At 37.3% G+C, this 22,588-nt stretch overlaps 1 protein-coding gene across 1 annotated transcript in view; it reads left to right on the forward strand.

The window, feature by feature from the left end:
* GMDS (GDP-mannose 4,6-dehydratase) overlaps positions 1-22,588 on the forward strand; it is a 418,605-nt gene that overhangs the window by 137,162 nt on the left and 258,855 nt on the right. The window contains exon 5 of the mRNA XM_027727942.2: positions 21,735-21,927. Coding sequence (XP_027583743.2) covers positions 21,735-21,927 — 193 coding nt within the window. The remainder of the gene's footprint in view (positions 1-21,734; positions 21,928-22,588) is intronic.

Raw genomic sequence — 22,588 nt, forward strand, 5'->3', positions numbered from 1 at the left:
TGTTTCTTATGACTTATTTTCCTTTTCTCAACAAACCCAGATGGCTGTTTCTGTTTCGGGAGGCTCTTTCCTCCCATTAACTCAGAAACTAAGTGCATCTCATGATGCTTTCAGACACTCCTTTTTTTTTTTTTTCGTTTTTCATGAAGAGTGGTAAATCACTAAACTGTTATAGTGAAGTTTAGCAAAAATGTATCCTGTGATGCTCGCAGAGACACAGTAGCAATGAAACTAATACAAATGAAAGCAGGAACTCATCAGTACGAGAAAAAGGTATCTTGTACTTGGGGAAACCTTTCATTTGCTTTTAAACTTTTAAATTACAGTTAGTTGTATAATGACATGCTTTCCATTTAAAAAAACCTGTTTCCAGTGTGTTCATCTCAGCAAATGAAATTGGAATAGACACAGCAGAACTGACCTGAACCATAGTAAAACTTTACTTGCTTCAATAGGATTTGGGATAGATTTAGTGAACATTTTGGTCTTGTAAGGCATTGTGACAAACTTAATGAAGTTCAGGAACTTCAGGCCTATTCATCTACTTTTTGACCCTAAATGGAGGAGTTTGGTGATGTGACTCAGGAGATAAATGCAGGAGCATAACTTTGTGACACAAGACTGGGAGGGAGGGTCATCTTGTCTGCTTCATCTAGGAAATTTCTTTTCCCTCTGCTTTCATTTTGGATCAATCCAAGTGAGGTCTCTAATTCAGTAAAGATGCTGATGAAGGTAATCATTGCAGCTTAATCTGGCAAATCAGCTCCAGGAGTTTGAAAGTGCATCTGCTTGTGAATTGATGATTAGTTGATGCCAGCAGAGCCAAGAAACAGAGATTAGTTTGATGCAGCTGTCTTTTCTGGGGTCTTATTCAGTCAAATTTGCCTTTTTGGGAGGCACAGCAAGGACTTAGCTGTGCCTCACAGCTTTTGTGTGGCACGACAGCAAGGAAAGCTCCAGTGGCTACAATGTACCTTTGACTTCTGCTCAAGATCTATGCCACGAGAGGAGTCATGACCACCTGGAAGTTGGGATTTCCATCTGCAGCTGTGTAAGTCACTGTTGCTGTGTTGCATGTGCCTGGGGTCCCGAGCTCAAGGCCCATTTTCTATGATTTTCGAGGTACCAGTGTAAACCCGTCTCTAATGCAGAGTTACGGTGTAGGAACTGCCTTTCAAAAAGATCTACTCTGTACACAAACCTAAAAGAAAAGTAAGTTTCCCAATATACTGTTTAATTTAAAAACCACAAGAAAACATTACTTCCGGTTAGTAGTTTCCCTTATGGAAGCCCTAGAGAAACAACACTAGTAGTTTCTTAAACCGGACCTTCCTATTACCCATGCCCACAACTGGAAAGCCTTATAACTTTTTTTTTTTTTATGTTAAGCTGTGTGCTGAGGAATCATTAGTCATCTGTCTGAAAGGTTCCTGGTGTCATCATCAAAGCAACTACTTACTCAAAGCAGAATTATAATATAATACTGAAACATTTCCTATTTCTTCATTCTCACATACTCTGAGATGTGAGACACCCTGTTTTTATCTCTTTATTTACAAACACGTTGTCAGGCTTCCAAATAGATTTGTCACTCACAAATCTAGTGTTTTGTTCCTTAGTAACTTGCTATAAACTTTGAGTTGCTTTTCAGTTTGCAGAAAGAGTTGATTGGTGTTTCTAAGCTCTTAAGTTAAAAAAAGTTTAATCAAACTAATGTAATACCTCCTTTGACTGTATTTCACCTTGGGTTGAAGTAGTTAAGTGCCCTGGGTAAGATACAGTTCTTACTTTAGGAAAAGGTACCGAGGCACTCTGATAGGAGGTACACAAGGGAGTACAAATATGAAGAACACCAAGGCAGGGGATCAGTACTATGGAGACGGTGAGCATCTACTCTGGATGCCTGAGAAGCTCAGTAGCAGCTTAGTGATCCTGTGGAATATAGTCCATATTGCTCATTACTCATTCACATTACTCATTCACATTACTCATTACTCATTCACATAGCTTCTTGACGTGCTGCAGAGTGTCCTCTCCTCCTCCCCCCACCAGTATTCCTATCACCACCGCCAACCTCACCTCTGCCTTGAGTTGAAGTTGTACTTGGCCAGGCAGCCTCAGTAGGCACAGCACCCCTGTGGCATAGAGCAGGTTTATGCTGCTCCACTGAAGATGGTGAATATGGTTGTAGACAGGGTGGGCAATGCCCAGTTCCCCCTGGTTTTGGGAATATGGAGTAGGGATACCTAAGATATCTCTGTGAGGAGCTAGTTAGGGTCCAGCAGATGCGTTAACCAAGCTCAATCCTCCACAGAACTGGGCATTTTTGTCTCTGAAAGCACTTTAGTCACATCAAAGGAGGGGAAAAGGTTTGTATGCTGGACAGTAGAAGCTGCAGAGGAATTTAGAGGTTGCAGTAAGTGCTGGACTATACACAGGGCAGTGACATGCCAGAAAAACAGTGAAGGTGGTACCCTGCCAGGGTGCTACTGAGTAGAAATAAGGAGCTAATATTGACTATATAAACTAATATGAGAACACCTCAGGTCTTCTGCTTTCCAGAATATATTGAGAATAGGAAACAACTCAGAGGAAAGACAGAAGTGATTTTTAGGCATGGAAAACAGTCTTCCCAGTAAATGACATTAGGAGACCACTAGAGTTACTTCATTAAAGTGAATGTGAAGGAGCTATTTGATCCTGCTCACACAGGGAGTAAGATGTTTGGTATTACAGGGTGCTTAACCTCATAGGCAATTATGCGGAGATCCAGTGCTGAAAACTAAAGTTAAACAAATTCAAACTAGAGAAGAGGTGCAAATTTTTAAAAGTGAGGACAATTAGCATTTGAGCGGCTTACCAAAGGAAGTGAAAGATTCTCCATTACTTGCAGTCCTTAAATCAAGATTGGATGCTTGCCTAAGAGATATAAATAACTGCTAGCTATTTATACAGCTTGGTATAAGAATCACTGAGTGAAGTCATATGGCCTATGTATGCAGGACTTTATTATATTAGAAAAAGGAGAAATCTAAGTAGTATTAGCTATATGTGTATAATTGTTACTTACGAACATAGTAAATACAAACAAAAATATTTATTTCTTTTCCTTTAGTAATCATTGGATTTATGTACATATCAGTCAGAATAGCTGATGCTTCTTTCAGTTTTTTCATCCACAGACTTCAATAATACCAGCTATGTTTTTACTCTGTATAAAACTAAGATGTTATTGGTGTTTCTGGTTTAGCTTCCAGATTCTTACACTAGCACGCTTTGTGTTAAAGCATTTGAAGTATAAACACTGAACTAGTGTTTACCAAAAATCCCCAAACAAACAAGTAAACAAAAATATCCTATTTCCTTTTGAAATGAAACTAAAAATTAAAAGAAGATCTCCAATTTTTTTATGGAAAATAGAAACATAAAACTGATTCTATATTTCCTTAGATTATTAGAAAGTCTGAATTAACTGTAGTGTGTATATGTAGTATGTTAGCCTGTAGATTTCACATGCATATATCTACATAAAGAGAAAAACACAAGACATTTCAACTGAAAAGACAAGGTAGAGATAACCTGGTTTATTTCCAAGTAGTGGTGATAGAAGCCAAATTCATCCAAAACTGTTAAAAAAAGAAGACCTACAGAGTTCTTAGTGGTTTTAAAAACCTATGCTAATAATCCCAGAATTACAAAGACAACTTTAAAATAAAAGACCTAGTCTTGCATTTAAGTCATGGGCAAAGTAATTCCATTTGAAATTTAAAAAACTAACTCTAACTTCTGTAAAGACAGACTTTCCGAAAGTACTTTGCCAAGGCTTAGGTGTCTTCAGCCATCTGTAGTGGATTACTTTCTTTTACTGTGTTTCAGCAGCAGGGTGGTGGGAAAAGTCTTGGTGACAACAACACTAATGCAATAGGTATGATTCTTTTTTCCCTTTCAATTTATTTTGACAATCTTGCAATGGGAGAGAAGCAGATCTAAATTAGCTACGGCATCCACAAGTGTGCTGAGTGCACTTTGTTTGTCCTCTCTTATGTTATGTCTTCTGCAAGGTAATAATCAGGTGGGTAATGAAAAGACGATTAGTATCATGCCCAGCTTTTGATGTGCTTTATTTTCCAAAACGACTCCATTAGGGGTGGTGGACATAGTAAAATCTGGCAGAAACTACGTCTGGGCAATGGAACTCCAGAAGAGATGAGAAGACACTCACTCTGGCACCTGGCTGTCGTTTGCAGGACTGCGAGGCGGGTGGTGTTGCTGGACAGATGATTTGAACCAGCGGCTGCTCCACTCACAACCAAACACTTCAGCTAATTCATCACAAGGCTCTTGGGTGCTTTGGTTGTGCAAACTTAAAAGGTTAAGGCAGTAAATAGTTTATTGCCACTGAGGCCCATTGAACATTGATCACTGCTGAATACCCTCTGTTTAGATGTAACTTCTTTTGAAATATGCTCTGTAGATTTAGTCTGAGAGCAGGATAATTGCCATGAGGGCTTAAGGTTTGAAAGCAGACACTTCTACAGCCAGAATGCAATAGGCTGCCAAGACAGACTAGTGTGAAACGTTACAGCGTTATATTTTTTTAATTCTCAGGACTTGAACAAAGCAATAGGGAAAGACTGTTTTTTGAGGCATAGAAGGGTAAAGTCATGTGGAGTATGCTCCTTTCATACATATTAATAAAACCGTTGCTATATCCTATTTCTAACCTCTCTGGGGTTTATGCTGCAATTCAAGGCAGCTGATGGTTCTCCTTAGCCTAGTGTTGAGGAGTTACTTAATCAGCGTGCAATTAAGGTTTTCTTCAGTGCATGCATCGATATGGTGAAGTTACACAGAAAGTATTCCTGCTGCTCATGTAGTTGTACACCTTTTCCATGGCCCACTTATGTACAGGATTTTTACTCTCACCATTATGAAGCTCTGCGTTTCTGAAATGTGGCTGGCAGTATCCTGTCAATACATAGTGCTGGTTGTGTGCCCAACCAGCTTTGTGAGTGTCAAGGTCTGCCAAAACATGATCTAATGACTCCAGGCTTTGGATCCAGATTTACTGATTTCTCTAACTGGGGCAGGAGGGTAATGGGTTTGGGAGGGCAGATTACAGCAGTAGTTTAAAACTATAGAACAATACCAAGTGTTAAAGGTATATGTGATATCATGATAGCGTATGTGAACATGCCACATTTTTGGTGATCGTGTTCTTTCTCCTTAGAAAGGTAAAGTCTAAACTTAGACACTGATCCGACCATCACCTCCCCCAGGATGAAACCATGGGTCCATGTTCAACCTGTGTATGCACTTGAGGTTCAAAATTAACTCTGGTTAAGATGAAGTTATTTATATTTGCATCATTTGTTCATTTTTCAGTAAAAACCTGCAGATTAAGACATAAAGAATGACAGATAAGAAATTTTAGAGGAATATGAGCTTGTTGACCTATTGTTCTGCAGAATATTACATATGAATGTAAACTTTTAAAGAGGACTTGCAGTCTGGACAACATGCTGACAGATCTGGAGCTGTTTATCAGAGATAATATCTGCAGTCTTTTGTTCCAAAAATAAAAGTGTTGCCTCAGATTGCAAAGAAAGGGAAATGAAATGTATTTTCATACATTGTAGCTGGAATTTTGGAATAAGCTCAGATAAATACTTTTGTCAAACTATACTGGAATATCATAAGTTAATTTCAAATCCCAATTTTAAATGTATTAATATTTTGATACAGTTTTGAAGAAAAAGAAGTAATCGAATAATAAAAATCATGATCCTGTACTTAACAGGTTTCTATAAAGTTTAACACTGAGGCAGTAAAGTGAGAAGGGAAAAAAAACCTGGTGAGCAGTCAATCAGTTTCTCTGTTTGTGGCCCTACACTTTACTAAGAAAACAGTACCTCAAACTTGCCAGCTGTGAAATTTTTAATTTGTCTTTACCATGGAGCACATCACATTTTTCCCTCGTTTAGACAGGGCTGTGGGTGGATGATGGATGAACTGTAGACTCATTGTGTTAGAAATACCTATTTTGTCTGAAAAGCTCAGCCCCTACTTGACAAGGTAGTCGCTCCCTCTTGTAACAATAGAAAAAACATCGTGGAGTCATAGTTCAGATACAGTGAAAGACTTCATTCAAGGACCTGATGAATAGCAAAGGGAAATGTGAGAAAAATAGTGTGACAGCTAAAAAGTTTTTGTTATCCCCTCCTTTGCTGTCTTGAACTATAAAATGTTCTATACAATTAAGTGAGAATTCCCAATGCAGGCAGCATAATTTGCAGCTGAGAGAGATTTTTAGGATGAAGAATTAATCTGAACTAAAGTTCATACTGTTTAAGTTGTGCATTTTAGAGCAACCTGTTGCATCTCATCCATTCTTAAAACAGCTTCAGTTTTGCTATTCCTAGTGGATCTGAAGAAAAGAATAAATATTTGAAACAAACTTCTGAGTTGCAGTGTATATTTACTCTACTGTGTGCTGAAATGTCCTTACATACAATTTTATGAGCATACTAATTTTTCCAATACTGAATATCAAACAAATACATAATTGAATGGAGTTTGAATTTAGAATTTTGGGGAAACTATAATTTCAAAAGTGTTAGTGGTTGTGGATGAGAACTAAAGTGTTGGGGGTATGCAAGACTACTAGGATCAGATTGCTGTATAAACCTGGCAGAGTTTCTATTTAGATCTCATACCTGCATATGGTAAGTTCCCGTGGCAATACACTGCACAGTATTTGCTCTTGTTGTACAGAGAGCAAATATTATCAGTTCAGTACAGTGAATCAAGTATCTATGAGTTCTCTCACCCCAGGAAGAAAATTCATTGTTTATTTTCTCTTTCTGCAGGATAAAAATGTGCTGTAAATGTGTTATTAGGCCGACACATCGCTATAATTTACGAGCATAGTAACTATTTTCTCCATAAATTTGGCAAGCTTATAAAGTGAAAAAATGCATCTGCATTTCCATACACCAAGGATATAAGTAGATACAAACTAATTTGAGTTGTATATATATTAGCCAAGTCTGTTTTCCTGAATCTGAGGATTGTCTGTATAGCCAGTATAGTTCAAAAATGTAAAATGGTTTGATTCTCACTTTTTTTTCAACAAGAAAAATGAAAAAACTTTCTAGCATTATCCCTTAATTTTTTAGGAAGAGTTCAACCTTTTACAAGAAAATACAAGAGGGTATAAGACTTCAGTGCTCTCTAATGATATCTTTTAGCACTGCAAGCAGCAAAAAAAAAGGTGTAGTTGCATGCAGGTAGGATTGCCAAACGATGTTGCCAGTTTGAGTAGCACATTTTATTTGAATTTTCTGAGTAATAGCCTTTGCAGAATGAGGTTTACTTGTATTTTGTCTGGGTTTTTTATTAATCTCATTATTGTATTAATTAAGAGCTACTAACAAGTCTGATTTATGCATATATCTGGCTTTTTTTTGCTTGTAGTTGTCTTACTGTCATGTTTAATCTGTTTTTTCCTTTATCATAGTGACATGAGATGTGGCTTCTCTTTACTCATGCTGTTAATTAAAAAAAATAAGAACTTTTAACAGTTTGATTTTAAAGGGTTCACTAATGTAAACTGCCAATCTTCTCTTTTTCATAATCAGAAATATACCTCTTTCTCTCTCCTTTTCCTCCCACCCAACAGAGGAGCAAAGGAGACAGTTCTCATGGGTGTGGTTATCATGAGTTAATTGCAACCCTGAGGGATTTGAGACACTTGGGTGCATTTCATACCTTGTAGCTGTCCAAGGATGAGATTTTCACACAAAGGCTCCACCCCACCGTATTTTACTTTTTATTGCATAAATCAGTCTGTGTCCTAGGGATCATTTATCATTTCCCTAATATTCACCAGGGTACAAACAGTACTGTTTTAGTTCCATTCAACCTCCTTATTTCTCCCTCCTACTTCTGCTCACAAAAAAAAAAAAAAAGGTTGGCATGCTGCTAAAATTATATAATGGCAGTTCTGTATTTAATGCAGAAATCGTACATTATCCTAAAAACCTTTCACCCTCAAGTACTCTTTGTACTTCTGAGAACATGATATATGGCTGACTAGTGCACTTAGCAACTATGACTTCATTTAAATCATTCAGTTTCTGAGAAAGGGATTACTGCCTAGAACCTGACCAGTATTAAAAATACATATTTTCAGATACAACTGCAGTTAATATCAGCTTAAATTTGTGTGTGGAGAGAGTACTCTTGCAACATAAGAGGTGTTAAAATCTATAGGAGTGAAAAGTGAAATGCTGAGGTTTTGCTTTCATGATGAAGTTTTTTAATTTTTTACCAATTATAGAATTTTTCATCACCATTGACTATTTACATTTCTCAGACTTCCCAGCACAGCTTCTTTGGTAATACTAGTGATGCAGGATCAAAAATTAGCTAATGTTTCCAAACTCCCATATGACACTTTAGAAATTTCCTCTGCTTCCCTGGCTAATAGGCGGCACCACTAGGTTTTTCCCAACGTTTTGTGGTTCCTTGACAGAACTTTTTGTGTCCCAGGTGAGGATGCTCAGAGCCCCAAAGCAGCTTGGGGTCAGCACACTGGAAATTAGCTAAAACTCCTACTGCAGCCACGAGACATAGTGTTCCTAGCTTATGTCAGTATTGTGTGCAATCACGGATGTTAACTCACAGTATTTTTTCATCCAGCCGTACTTCACAGCTATTCAGAGTGTTTCCCTCATGGACGATCACTGCTTATAATGGCCTGTGCAGCAGGACTCTCTCAGTGGCCTATAAAAGTTCTAAAGATTTCCCCTTTTTGTATGTGCATTTGTGGACAAGTTACTATTATGACCTCTTCTTTGGCTTAATACTATGTGATAAAACTTATAGACTGAACTTGATTTTTTTTTTTCTTCTGCCTGATGGATAAGCTCTGGAAATACAATCTCCTTAGTTTCAATTAAATTCTTATGAATACTGCTTGCTTGGAAGGACGTGGAAACTGAGTATGCTGTTTTATAGAGGCTTGCAGGCATGTAGAGAAAATGTGTTTGGAAGGGAAGACAGGTTCAAAAAAATCCTGAGATAGATTTACACGATTCCTTACACATTTATCTTTCTGTGAGATAAATGCAGCCTGTTGGCATGTGCTTCTGATCCTGCCATTTCTTGACTGAGGTATCTGTGAGTCATTCAGAAAAGAAAAAGCATGATTGAAAAGTGCTAATTGAAATAAAATATTTGCATACAATAGAGACGTGGCATCTGCCTGAGCTACACATTCTTTTAAAACTAAAATGCAGTCATTCACAATTTTACAGACTTCACCTTATTTGTGAAATTTGATGTTCCCACTGATCATGTCCAATGATTTGTTCAGTGTGTTTTGGCAACTTGGTCTTGTCTTCCATATTGCTTTTCCAACGTGCCTCATCCTGAGGCTGCCAAGTTCACTGTGAAAGCTGATGGAGCTTTTTATATCTTAATCAAGTCTTACTCAAATCTCCTCTGAGAGGGGGTTTATTGGCAGGCCAAATGCCACATCATAGTATAGATGAGGAGAGGCACTGTCTTGTAGGTGTCAATATGGTCTTTTGTTGCTTCTAGCACTACTAGAGACAAAAACTTCAATGCTGTTTTAGGTCAGGAGTACTAAAGCAATATTTGTTCTTGGGGGTGAGAGGGAAACTCCCAAACTTGTTGTTTTTATGCGATTAGTTGACTATGACATCCCTATTTCCTGAATTTAAGGTTTACCTTCATATCCAAGTGAAAAGCAGCTATTATTCCTAGTCCTTTTCTCTGGGTCAGAACCCAAGACTTAGGGGAAAAACAGGGCTGAAATTAGGGTTGTATGCTGCAGTACACAAATCAGTTGCAATGTTCTGCTTTGATTTATGATCACCATGGCTCATGAGTGCCAAACCTGCCTTTTAAAATTTATGCCTATACATTGTTTTCTAAGAACTGTAGTGAAGAGGCTTTAATAGTCAATCAATAATAAATATAAGAATAAAGTATGGCAAAGGGGATACCAGCAGAAAAAATAACAAACTGATTTGTTTTCTGCAAGTATCGTCCTGCTTGTTCAATAAAGTTTAACCAGAGGGTCTCATCCCCTTAAGCTCTCTGCCCCTTGGCCTTCTCCACCTTACCCCTACATACCTGTCAAGACACATGTTTTTTTCAAATTCATCCCACAGGTTTCTTTCTAGCCAGCCACCCACCCACATCCTTCTAAGACACATGAGTTGATTAAGTAGAACATTTTATGTGGGGGGATCGCCTTTGAGTTCAGAGTGCTCACTGTCATATAGTGTTCGCCCTGAAAGGATGCAACTGGAGAAGATGTAAGGCTCGTGATTTCATAAGTATCCTAACAATATTAAAATCTGAGCTCTAGCAGTGGTGGTAATAGTATATTCCATTCCTGTAGCTTCCTTACACAGGATGAAGAACTATCACAGTCCACTTTGAGGTATGTAATTATTGCTATCCCCATCTTGCCTGAAATGGAATGTTAAAATTAGGTGTTACTATGGTGAGTTTACTGAAAGCTATTTCTACAGGTTTATTACATCATTCACAACAAAGCCATCATCAGCTACTGGTTTTGTATGAATGCTATTAATACCTTGATTTTGAAATTAATCGTATTTAGTGCCTGTACTTGCACTACAGGTAGGGGTATTAGTGCTCCTCTACTAAGGTTCACCCACTTTAGCATTTTAAGGTGGTTTTTTGGTTTGTTGGTTGCAAGTTTAATACATTTAAAAGAGTCAATGGTTTTCTTTCAGAGCAAGAGCAAACCTCAGACTCTTATATTTATTTAAAGAATGTTTTTAAGTATCAGCTGTTCTCAAGAACAAGTAAAAGGATGCTACTGGGTGTGTGCAGGAAAAAATATATTGGTTTTGGAATTGTCCTTTCTTTGAGTAAGATTTCAGAGTGAAATTTCACAGAAGATGACCTTATGCACTGGAGGAATATGCGATTATTTGCCCTCTTCAAAAAAGAAAACTGAAAAAAACTTTGGTGACTTATTTCTTGACATGCTGTTGCATGTTTATTCATTTTCCCAGTCATTCCTGCTGGAGTACTGGAGCAAGAATTGGGAAGGTGGCAACTGTGGGAGAATGTCTTCTGTCAGTACATGCATGTCCACCCAAATTTGCCCCATACAATTAGCCATCCCAATTTATTTCTTAATACACATGCAGTAAAACTGAAAAAAAAAGCCTCAGAAATTAATTGCATAGAAGTCTGAGGTGTGCTGAAAACTTTGTAGCTGAAGAAGACTTGTTCTCAGTTTTAGCTGATTTATGGCAAACCAGAAAGTAGAACTAGATCTGTGGAGGTATAACATTAAGACACACTGTAAGTGATGGTGAGTAAGGGGAGAATGTAGACTTATTGAACAATGTGAGTGGACCAGGAATAGGACCGAAGTGGTGGCATTTATTTGGAAAATGTGTTTATATAGTACTTTATAGTACTATTTTAAGACTAAACTGAGTGCACAAATGGGGCAACCTGTTGAGATGCCACACAGGTGGAGATGTTGAACTCTGAGCTCAGAACTTCCCTCCCCAGGTACTTCAGGGCAAAGGTTGTTCCCTAGATAGAATCATAGCATTGTTAAGATTGGAAAAGCCATTTAAGATCAAGTCCAACCATTAATGTAACACTGCCATCTTCACTGCTAAACCATGTTCCCAAGAGCCACATCTACACATTTTTTTAATACTTCCGGGACTGGCGATTCCACCATTCCTCCATTGTGCCCGAGAAAACAAGTCATCATTTTTTCTCTGTGTGTGTGTGCATGTATGCACATGCGTATTAATTTCCTCAAAAATTCATGTTTTCGTTTTGTCTCCCTGAAGTCCTGTTTTGAAAGCTCTTCCATAACTGAAGCACCACAAGGTAGCAAGCTGCCATGTGTGGTCAGAGCTGAGGTACCTGCCCGCTCTTAGGCTGTGATGAATTAACTAGTTTGATTTTTGAGTAGCTGTCAGTAAAAGAGAGAAGATAAGTTGCTTTATCTTGTGTTTGCTGTGGTTTAAGAGTGCTTCCAGACAGCATTACCTCAGTTCCACAGTGAAATGGTAACTTGTTTTCTTGCAGTGACTTGGCTGTGTCTGCACCTTTAGCTTTCAAATTGAATGGCTGACTCAAGGCCCATATTCATGGGCAATCCCTCTAATTGGGTTTATGGTCCCATTAATGAGTAATACATGCACATTCATCTAATTAATTTTTTTTTTTGGAGAATCCCTGTGAAGCCACTAGTTAGCTGTTAGGAAGGAGATAGCAATTCTTGTTCAAAGGAGAAAAGGCTTTTAATTTTACAAAATTAAAAATCACAGAGGTTTCCATAGAGTAAAAAGTAAAAGCTCTTGTTAATCATCATAGAAAATTGGTTTTTATAAAGTATATGTCATATCTCTATAGATGCTTCATTCAGAGTGTGCACAGCTTGGTCAGAATTAATTACAGGATTTTGCCAGCAGTCAGTGTTTTTTCTCATTTTTTTATCATGATTTGTGCTGCATCAGTCACTAGGTAGATATAGCAGAGAAAGTCAAGCCAAAATAATGACAATTATAGCTTAGAGAACTGGTCAGACAATTGCCGATAGATAATGTGGGGGCAGGGGGGAAAAGGATAACAAAAAATATTTTTTATTAAAAAAAAAGTTTACCATTTTATAGCAAGTTTTCTAAAGATTTTCAAATTCAATTTACAGTATTCTTCAAGAGATCTGTTTTTCTTCAGTACATTTTGTTTCCAAATTAAATGTCCTTAAGGAAAAAAGACCCTGGTCCCTAATCAAGTATGTCAAAATTCCTTTTATGAAATATTTTATTTTGTCATGAAGGGAGAAGCATTTTTGGTACTTTCTTTGAACTGCTTTTAAGCTTTCTTTAACAGTGCTATACAGCATAAGAAATTGCAGTCTGGGAAGGAATCTTCAGTGATAATAAATGCTGAAAACATTTTTTTCTGGTTAAAAAATCAAAACTTTTGATAGGCTCCATAAACATAGGGATATTTTGCTTTATGCGTTAGTAAGAGGTACAAGAGAGTCAGGCAAGGTAGTAATTTGCAAAGTTTTGGGTTAATTCTAGCTTCTAGCCAATACAGAAGTTCTGTTAATATTTGGGAGGGTCCATTGTGTTAACTCAAGTCTTGAAGTCTTGTTGACTAGGGAGGCAAAGAGCAAAGAGATTGTTGTTAACAAAGCTTTGCCATACTAGATTATTGCTTTAATTCAATATCTATCTAGCTATCCACTGAAAGTCTATCAAAATCACAAAGCAGGTAGGTGGTGAAGGTCTGTGGGTTTTTCTGGGATTTGTTTCTTTTTTTTTTTTTTTTTTGTGATGCTATTTTTATCACTTTTGTGCAAAGCATCTTTCAATGTGTTCTGAAAGCATCAAGGAAGCAAGGATACAAGTTTTTTAAAAAGCTTCAGGAGTTAAAAAAAATAAAAATTAATACTATAAACTAGTTGTCATGTTACAATTTTAAATCACCTGTATGTTTTAAATTAATTTCTTTATATGTGAAAGTGTGTAAAAATGGTGCTGGTTCTTTGGAAGTGACTGCATTCTCTGCATGCATTTTATTCATAACTTTCTATTCCCCATGTACATATAAAGTGAAATGAATTGGCTATCTTTTTACATCTGCCTTTGAATGTTCTCTAGTGACTCTGCAAGTTGCCCCTTTTTGTCTTTCTGCTAAATAGCATTTAAAGCCTCTGGCACAGCTGGACTTCAGTATGTAAGAAAGCTTTTAGGGTATTACGATGTAATTAGCCATTGAAGCTAAAAAATGTGAAACATTGAAATCCATCCTGACTTTGCTGCATGTGGCATGTGTTTAAAAACTTGAGTGTGTACGTATGTTGTCAAAGCTATCCCTGAACAAAATCATGCTGACAATGAATAAAGAATCAATGCTCCTTTTTTAAAAGCTTCTTTTCTAATCTCTGTAATTTGAAACTGAAGACTTAGAACAGTGGGTTGGAGATGGTTCTGCAAGATAAATCCCTTGCATCACATAACCCTGACAACTCCCCAGTTCCATCAAATTAATAACAAATGAATGAGAAGATAAGCAAAACTAATGGGGAGGTTACATTTTTGTGACAAAGGTTTATGGCCATACTGAATCTCATGTTCTGTGATAGCCCTCCTCCTTTTCCTCCTTTGCTTTGGTATTTTTTTTTACTATCAGATCTGAGCATTCCTCTATCTGAAGCTCTTCTCTGGAGGAGATATGATGAATAGCAAGCTGGACTATGCGCCTCCAAAAAGTTGCTGTGAACAACTCTCTACTCCCACAGTAGGAATTGTTGATTTTCCACAAGGCCAGACCTTGTTCTTGCACACTGTCCATCCACGTTCTAGTCATTGGATGGTGCTACATGTCTGAACATTTAAACAGGCTGCTGTAATCCCATCTCCCTGCCTTCTTAAAATTATGCAATAATGTAGTTTGGGAGCAGTCGCTGAACATCATCTGGACCTGCTCTTTTCACAAAGTGGGGCCAGCTTTTACAGCAGGTGGCTCAGGGTGATGTCTGATTGAGTTTTGAGTATCTCCAAGGATGGAGATGCCACAGCCTCTCTGCACAACCAGTTTCAGTATGAGACTACCAATGTTGTGAACTTTATTTTTCCCCTAATATCTGGTTGTAATTTCTCATGTTTCAATTTGTGTCCATTGCCTTTGAACTATCTCTGGGCAACCATCTTTTAATCCACTCTGTTAAATTCTCTTTAATTCACTAAAGTAGCTAGTTAATGACTGGAAGAATAAGCAATTTACAAATTACCTGTAATGGAGATCTGTTCTAAACATGCCTTTGAATCAATAGTCAATGGCAAAGACTGCTGTAAAATATGTAGGAGACTTTGTTTTATTAAAATGGGAAATAGATATTCCAATTTAAGGATTGTGCATAAAAATTTTGAAAATAATAGGCAATTGGTGGTTCTTCTATAGCTCTTAACTGGTCAGGCATATACCAGCAGGCTGCTTTAGAGGCAAAGGTGAATGTGATGACCTTGAGAGCTGGATTTACAACTGCACCTGCAGTTTGCCAGGGAGGAGTCGCTTTCTAAAGAAACTGAATAATGAATCCAACTTACAAGCCCTACTGATAAGGGATCCAATAAATATGAAACTTTAACTATTCAGGGAATATTTCTCTATGCTTATTTTCTCCTTTCAGTTGATTCTTTTTTTTTTTCTCTTTTTTCCCCCAACAGAAAGCAAGTAGTAGTTTTTACTCATAAAAGGGGAAAAAGGGAACCTATTTTAATAATACCAAGCTATTTCTCTTTAAAGCTTATTTCAGAGTGTATGCATCAAGAACTTGAAATTAATCAGGAGGAGAGTTGTGAGGAAGATTTACACAAGCCAAACCATAACAAACTGCCATATTAAACATACATTGTGCAGTATGTTAGGGGGAATCACTGGGTATTTCAGCTGTACGAAGGAAGTTATTACAGAATGTGAAGAGCATCAAGGATCATTTCAAATCACTAAACAGCAAAGAGCTTATTTTCTGTGCTTTGGTTTGGGTCTTCGCAGTTAGAGGTGAAGGTGAAATGCTGGCCCAGTGGTGTCAAGGTCAAACTTTTAACCACTTCAGCAAGTCTCTCCAGTCACACAGTATGACAGAGCTGCAGAGAAACTCCACCACTATGACCATAATGTAAGCGCTGGTAGAGAAGCACATCTTTTAGAAGCTGCATTGATTATTCCTTTACATCATGAGTACCTTGAAAATCCAAGTTACCCAAACTCTCTTGCTGCAGCAATATTATGAATGTCTTGGGCTAACATGCATTTTAGGAAACAATGTTGACTTCTGCTTCCACTTATAAAAATTTTCTTGGCTAATTCTCAGCTTGTAATCATGTTGTCAAATTACTCTCATTTTATACAGATTACTTAATTTTTTCTGGTTTGCTAATGAGAGAACAGGGAAATAAATAGGAAAGAAGATAAAACTACAAAAAGAATGTTCATTTTATTAAGAATTTGTCATTATTTTTTTAGTCAATTTCTGTTTAGTTAAGAAGTTGAGTAGGGCTTTAAGAGATCGAGAGTATTGCTTAACCATAAGCAGTTCAGACCTATGGAATTGATTATTTTTCTGTATAGCAAAGTATATAGCTGTTTGGGGGATTTTGTGTCTTTCAACTACTTCTGTTATTGGGTGAGAGGACAATAAGTTAAGCATTCATTATGAGTTAAGAGGCTGGGAGGAAGAGGAATTGTCATATTCTCCTAGAAGGTTACCTGACATTTTCGTAGATATATGGGTTCTTCCCCATCCCCTTGACATCACCCAGGTCCCCTTGGATTCTTTAAATTTCCTAAAATCCCTAAGATTTTTTTCTTCCCCATTGTGTTAGGACTTTATAGGAATGCTTGGCCTATAGTCTGCATTAGATTTAACAACTGGAATGTTATGCTTTACATGCCTGTTCCTAGGGATTGAGCAGCTTGCTTACTGAGATGATATAAGTGATCCCAGTGGTTTTTATTGGCAGTGGAAGGCACACTGAATATTCAAAGCAAACAGAATTTATTTTAAAAAATACAAAAAAGTAACCACTGTGAAACTTGTGAGACTTGAAAAATTTCTGAGCAGTTTTTTTGTTCTGTGATTTGCTTTTCAGGTCTAAACCTTTCTCAGTGACCCAATACATATCTTCTACTTTGCTAAGTCTCAAGAATCTACAGTAGTTTTTTTCAAGAGAGCAAAGATGCTTATTTTGATGTTATAGTTAGGTTAGCCACCTTTCCTTTTACAGAGAAAGAATAATAATTTATGTTTATATTATCCTATTTCCTTTGGGGTTTCACAAAACCTTCCCTCTTATTAACACTAGCCTTCCAGAAATTCCATCTTCTGAATCTGAGAAAGCTGTAAGAAAGAGATGAAGTTTCAAATCATTATTTATATTCCTTAGGTAGAGCATTAAAGCATATTCTGCTAGAATACAGGGGTTTTTTTGGTTGAAAACTGATAGTTAATATGACTGCAGCCCATCTGTTGGATTGTTCCAAATGAAAAAACAGAGATGAAGTATCTCACAAAACCAAACCTGTGTTTGATAATTTTCAGAGTATCACCAGTGCTGACGACGCATTGGTCAGAAGCAAGTATTACTAAGTCGACAGTCTTGTATGTAGTGCTTATAGACATGATAGGAATGTGGTCTTTTGGAGGGTAAGACCCATATGTTTTCATTTAGATAATTTTCAGTAAGCTTTTAAATCTTGTTAAAGACCTTGCTAAGCTTGCTTTTGAATGATCAGTTGGGAAACATCATATTTAAAACATCGCTCTATTAAATTCAAATCTCTTGTAGAGATTGAATCTGGTGATTATAAAGAAATGGGAGGGAGGGAATGCAAGAGTTCAAATTCAAAAGGTAGAAACAAGTTCACAAAACTCATTGTGATTGCAGACACATGAAAGAAGAGAACTTATGTGGTTCAGTGTATTCATATTGTGTCCTGTGATTCCAATTATAACTAATTCATTATAACTAATGAAACTATGCTTTTTTCAAGAAAATGTTACCATTCTATGGGTGAGCCTTGCTGTGGAAATCTTTTCTTGCCTGAGAATATATTTTAAATGTATATATTAGGGATTAATCCAGCAGTGAAGATACTCATTATATAGAACTCCTATGTACATGAGGAGTCTGTTTGCGTTTTAGTATTCTTTGAGGAAATTCTGCAGAGTGTTCATAATGTGAAACCCTGGAATTTGAAGTACTTTTGACCAAGGATTTAAGTGTCTCCTTAGTGTTCTGTCCACTTTTAATGGCACACTTATCACTACCTATTGAATGGAATAAATAGACATATCTGAAGAATATACTTTACAGTATCTCCAGGATCAATAATGACAACTGCAAAAGCATAGTGTCCTTATTATACATGGGAAGGGAGTACCAAGGTCACTCAGACTAACATGTTCCAAGCAGGCAATTTCTGTTTTTTTGGTATGTTGTGCTTTCTCTTTGTCACAAAGTCTGTCCAAAGAAGGCGAAGTAGTATTGGATCCATGACTTCAATATTCTTTGAGAAAAGTTGCAGATTTAAAGTTTCTGCCATTCAAAGAAGCTTCTTTTCCCTATTCCAGTCATTACAAAAAAAATTCTGGTGCATTCTTCAAAACAAGTTGTAATTGCAGGTCTTGCTTTTTGCAGTTGATAGTAACGGATAATTTTGGATTTTTGAGGAAAGAATGGAGCATCTATTTTAGGTAGCTGAATTAATAGAGGAGTGTGTACATGGTTTTGCCAAAGCATGATCAGGAGCATCTTCATTAGGCCTTCTGCTGTGACTCACCACTGTCTTTATTGGTGTGCAGGAAGACAATCTTCCTAATTCAGGCACTTAAGAAAATTGTCATAAAGTAGGCAGTTTAAAAGCTCTCATCTGTAGGTATTATCTAAGCACTTTTTTCCACTGGGTAAGTGTTTAATCTTTCATAAAGTATGACTTGTTCTTAGCCTGCCTTTATACACCTTATACACCTGCCTTTATAATCATTTCCATGACATATCTACTCTCTCAAGTATTTCCACTACTGGAGCTCAGTGCACCAGTGGAGATTATTTCTATGAGTAACATCTATTGAATCTGATTCTATATTTTGTTTCTATAACTCAGTCTTTTATTGTGTTATGCATGCATGTCAGTTCTCTCTTACACATCCCTCTTAATGAGGTCCTTGCCTTTCTTATGTTGTTTTTTTTTTGTTTGGTTTTGAGGGGTTTTTTTGGAGGTTTTTTATTTATTTGTGGGGTTTGTTTGGTTTTTTGTTTTGGTTTGGTTTTGGTTGGTTGGTTTTTTTGTTTGTGTTTTTGTTGGGTTTTGTTGTTGTTTTTTTTTACAGTTCAGTCTTCCTGTGGGTCTTGCACAAAATAATATGTATAAGGAGAGGGAAATAATGTGGTAAGGGATAACTCATCACCTTTTCCTGCTCTGCCCTGCTTTATTTTTAACTACTTAATTGATCTTGTATTTTATAAGACTCTTTTGCATTTTTAACTTTGAATTAAAATCAAATTAAAATTTTATTTGTTTTTATCTATATTTGCAGTTTTACTGCCTGTTGTTACAGGGTGTCTTAACAGTCCAGAATTTTTGGTGTTCGATGTTTTAGTAGATAAAATCATCTTTTATTTTCATGAATGCCATTCTTGTCTAACCTGCACTCCAAAATGAAATTAATTTAGTGGTCTGAATCTTGACTCTGGTGAACAACTGTCTGCATTACAAAACCACCCAACAGACACAAAACTGGTGGTTTCTGCCTGGGGACACTCAGACCCAGTAGGCATGGAGGCACAATTACCTCACACCCCAGGGAGTGGTTTTTTGTAGGTGACGATTGAGGTCATTCATCAGGCAATAGGGAAAAGCATCTCTTGTGAAATTGGTCTCTGCATCAGCCAGGGAGAGCATTTCCCAGTACTGCTGCAGCCTCATTGCCCTCTCTGGTTAAGAGGTTTTATAATCTGTGATCTCAGACTACCTCAGTTACATGTGCCATTTACTTTGTAGTAGGATATGTAAGCAAAGATTTGCATTTCAGGGTGATGTTTTCAGGGTTATTTGTTGGAAACTACCTTAATATAAGTAAATTCTTGGTTCTGCTACAATTAGTAAGTGTTTTGCCTTTTGTTGGAAAGCTGGGACGTGGTTAATATACAAATTTATGTTCCTTAGTGCATTGTTGACTGTATCACCTATTCATTAAAATGTTTTCCTTAGAGTTACTTAGACACTGAAGCTGAGAGACCTTAAGTGTCTGTCATCTTTGTGCCAAAGGGATTAAAACAAAAAATGCACATCACTTCTTGGTAGATCAGTGCTCAATTTCAGCTGGGTCATACCACGTTAACAAGCCAAAGTATCAGGTTTCATTTGGGGGGGGGGGGGAAGTTCTTTTAGTTAAAAAAAAAAAAAAAAGGAAGGTTTGGTTTTGTTCATACTGTTAGCTATTTCAGATCAAAACTCTGGGAGAATCTTTTTATTTTGGAGAACAGGAACACAATTCAGATAATTTCGTACCTGTATTAAATTAACCAAAAGTGAAAACTCAAATTAATTGATTTTTTTTTTCCATCTGCTGTATAAATAAGCCTTAAACTTCCAGTAATTACTGAATAGGGAAAATGGCTTAACAAAAGAAATTAATATAGGGCTATCTGTCTGAATCTGCAAAGATCCTTAAAAAACTAACTGGTAAGTGACAGGTTTCCCACTGCTTTCACTGTGACACCTCAGCTTGTCCAGCTATGGTCATTTACTCTCTACTCCATTAGTAGCTACCCTGTTACTGAACACTAATGAAGGGGGTATTGTAGATTTGTACTGTCTGATACCGTTAGTGTCTCACTAACATCCAGCATAGATACTATAAAGGGACTGCAATGTTGCCATCACTCTATAGCTCGTTCCTGCAAGTCATTCATCAGCCAGAGGGGACATAGGTAGAATAATTCTTCGGGACCATGAGGGAGGTTGCTCTAAAAGTCCATTCCCCTTGCTTTTTATAACATTGTCAGTATAAACAGGGAAAATTTTTTCAAAAACTAACATAGGCAAAATCCCTGGATTGGAGAGAGAGTGTAGAGGGAGGAACATGCCTCTGGCGTGGGAACTGGTGGGAAAAAATTCCTTAGAGTCCAGGAGCTTTGTCAGAACATCCAAAAAACCAGCCTGTACCCACCAAGCAAAAAGAGTGAGCTTCCTTCTGAGCATGTTTTCTCCTGCCTGCAAATTGAGGTGGTCACAACACATCTCTTACTTTCAGCTTGCTTTTTCCAGTTTTTTTTTTTTTTCTGCTGTAACTGAAAGGGAAAGAACTAATATATTTTTTAAATACTCTGAAAGCTTAGACTTGAGCATTGATTGTGGCATAGGCCACAAGCTCATCATAAAGACAACTGACAAATACTGGAGTGGGGAGAGAAAAAGGACTCTTGACCCACCAGTGTGCATGAGTTTATTATCATACTTTGAAGAATATATCAGCTGGAGATGTCCGGTTTCTTTAGGATACTTCCACCCTTTGCTCTCACACTTCATCATCCCCCTAACCTCTGTCCAAAAGCAACAGCTCTGGTACACCTTGGTCAGATGGGGTGGGTAGTCTCATTTTGATAGCAGATATTTCTAGTCTTCTCTGAACTTTGATGTATGTTAAAATTGCAAAACTTCAGATGTCGTTTAAAGTTTTGGGTTTTTTTTGATATATGTTTGTGCTGTCATGCTGTCTGTCTAGCCTATTATTTTTTTAAAATATATTTTGGGCAATTATAACCAAATCCAAATGTGTCAAATACGTTAAGCCCAAGTGAATGTTGTGAAAATTGGCAGCTGTGGAGATAAGAGTGCCTGATAATGTTCCCACTGGGGGGAGGCTTACGCCTTACTTCACATGGGAAAATAATCCCAGGGAACGCTAGTCTTTTTGTTCTGCTATTTATGGAACTACTTATTTATTCTTGGAAATCCTTTGAGGATACTTTTGTATTCTGAGTATCTACTCTGTACAGAAGTGTTTAGATGGTCTGTGACAAGTGATGTATTACTTTGTTTGGTTGTGCATGATCACAGCATGTTCTGGTTCCCCTAGTAAAATTAGTGGGGTTTTATTTCTTTCTCTCCCCAAGATTTCTTTCGACCTAGCAGAATATACTGCTGACGTTGATGGAGTTGGCACTTTGCGACTTCTAGATGCTATTAAGACCTGTGGCCTTATCAACTCTGTGAAGTTCTACCAAGCCTCCACCAGTGAACTTTTTGGAAAAGTGCAAGAAATCCCGCAAAAGGAGACCACCCCTTTTTACCCAAGATCGCCTTATGGTGAGGATTGCTGTTGGTGTGTGTGTACAGTGTCTGTCTGTCTGTTCTCCCTGCTCATGTCTCAGGGCTGAAGTCATTTGTGTGTGAGATTAGAATCATGATAGAGCTAAAGTGACTAGACATGTTGAGAGGCATACCTTTATGAATGACTATATAAAAAGTATTTGCTGCCATTGCCTGGGGGTTGGAAATTAGCATCTCACTTCACAAGACCTTGTTCATTCAGCTCAGAGGTGAAGAGCTCTTGAGGGGGTGGGGCTGGAAGAGGCAGAGTGACTCTTCCTTCACAAAGGGTTGTGAGGTACCACTGAAGTGATAAGGTTTCGGGTTTTTTGTTGCCTAAATGAAAAACTCCCAAGAGCGCACTTCTTCCTTCATGAACTCTCATGAAATTTGAAACACTTATTGAAGCAATGGGCATGGAGGACTTTGGTGATAAACTTTCAAATCAATTTAAGTGTTAAGGCACCAGATTTTCGCTTTTATTCCTTCAAATTTATTTTTTTGTTTGTTTTTTTTTAATTAGCAAAGGCCACCACAGTGGTGTATTTCACACGCTCTGTGTTAATTATATTGTAAAAGAAAAAATGGTGTGCTTGAGTTTGTATAAGAAAACAAGTGAGAAGGTGCCCTAATGCTTTCTGGCCAGCTCAGAGGCTGC

Source organism: Pipra filicauda, unplaced genomic scaffold, assembly GCF_003945595.2.
Source record: "Pipra filicauda isolate LSUMZ 115617 unplaced genomic scaffold, ASM394559v2 scaffold48_size3843733_pilon, whole genome shotgun sequence".
Classification (NCBI taxonomy): Eukaryota; Metazoa; Chordata; class Aves; order Passeriformes; family Pipridae; genus Pipra; species Pipra filicauda.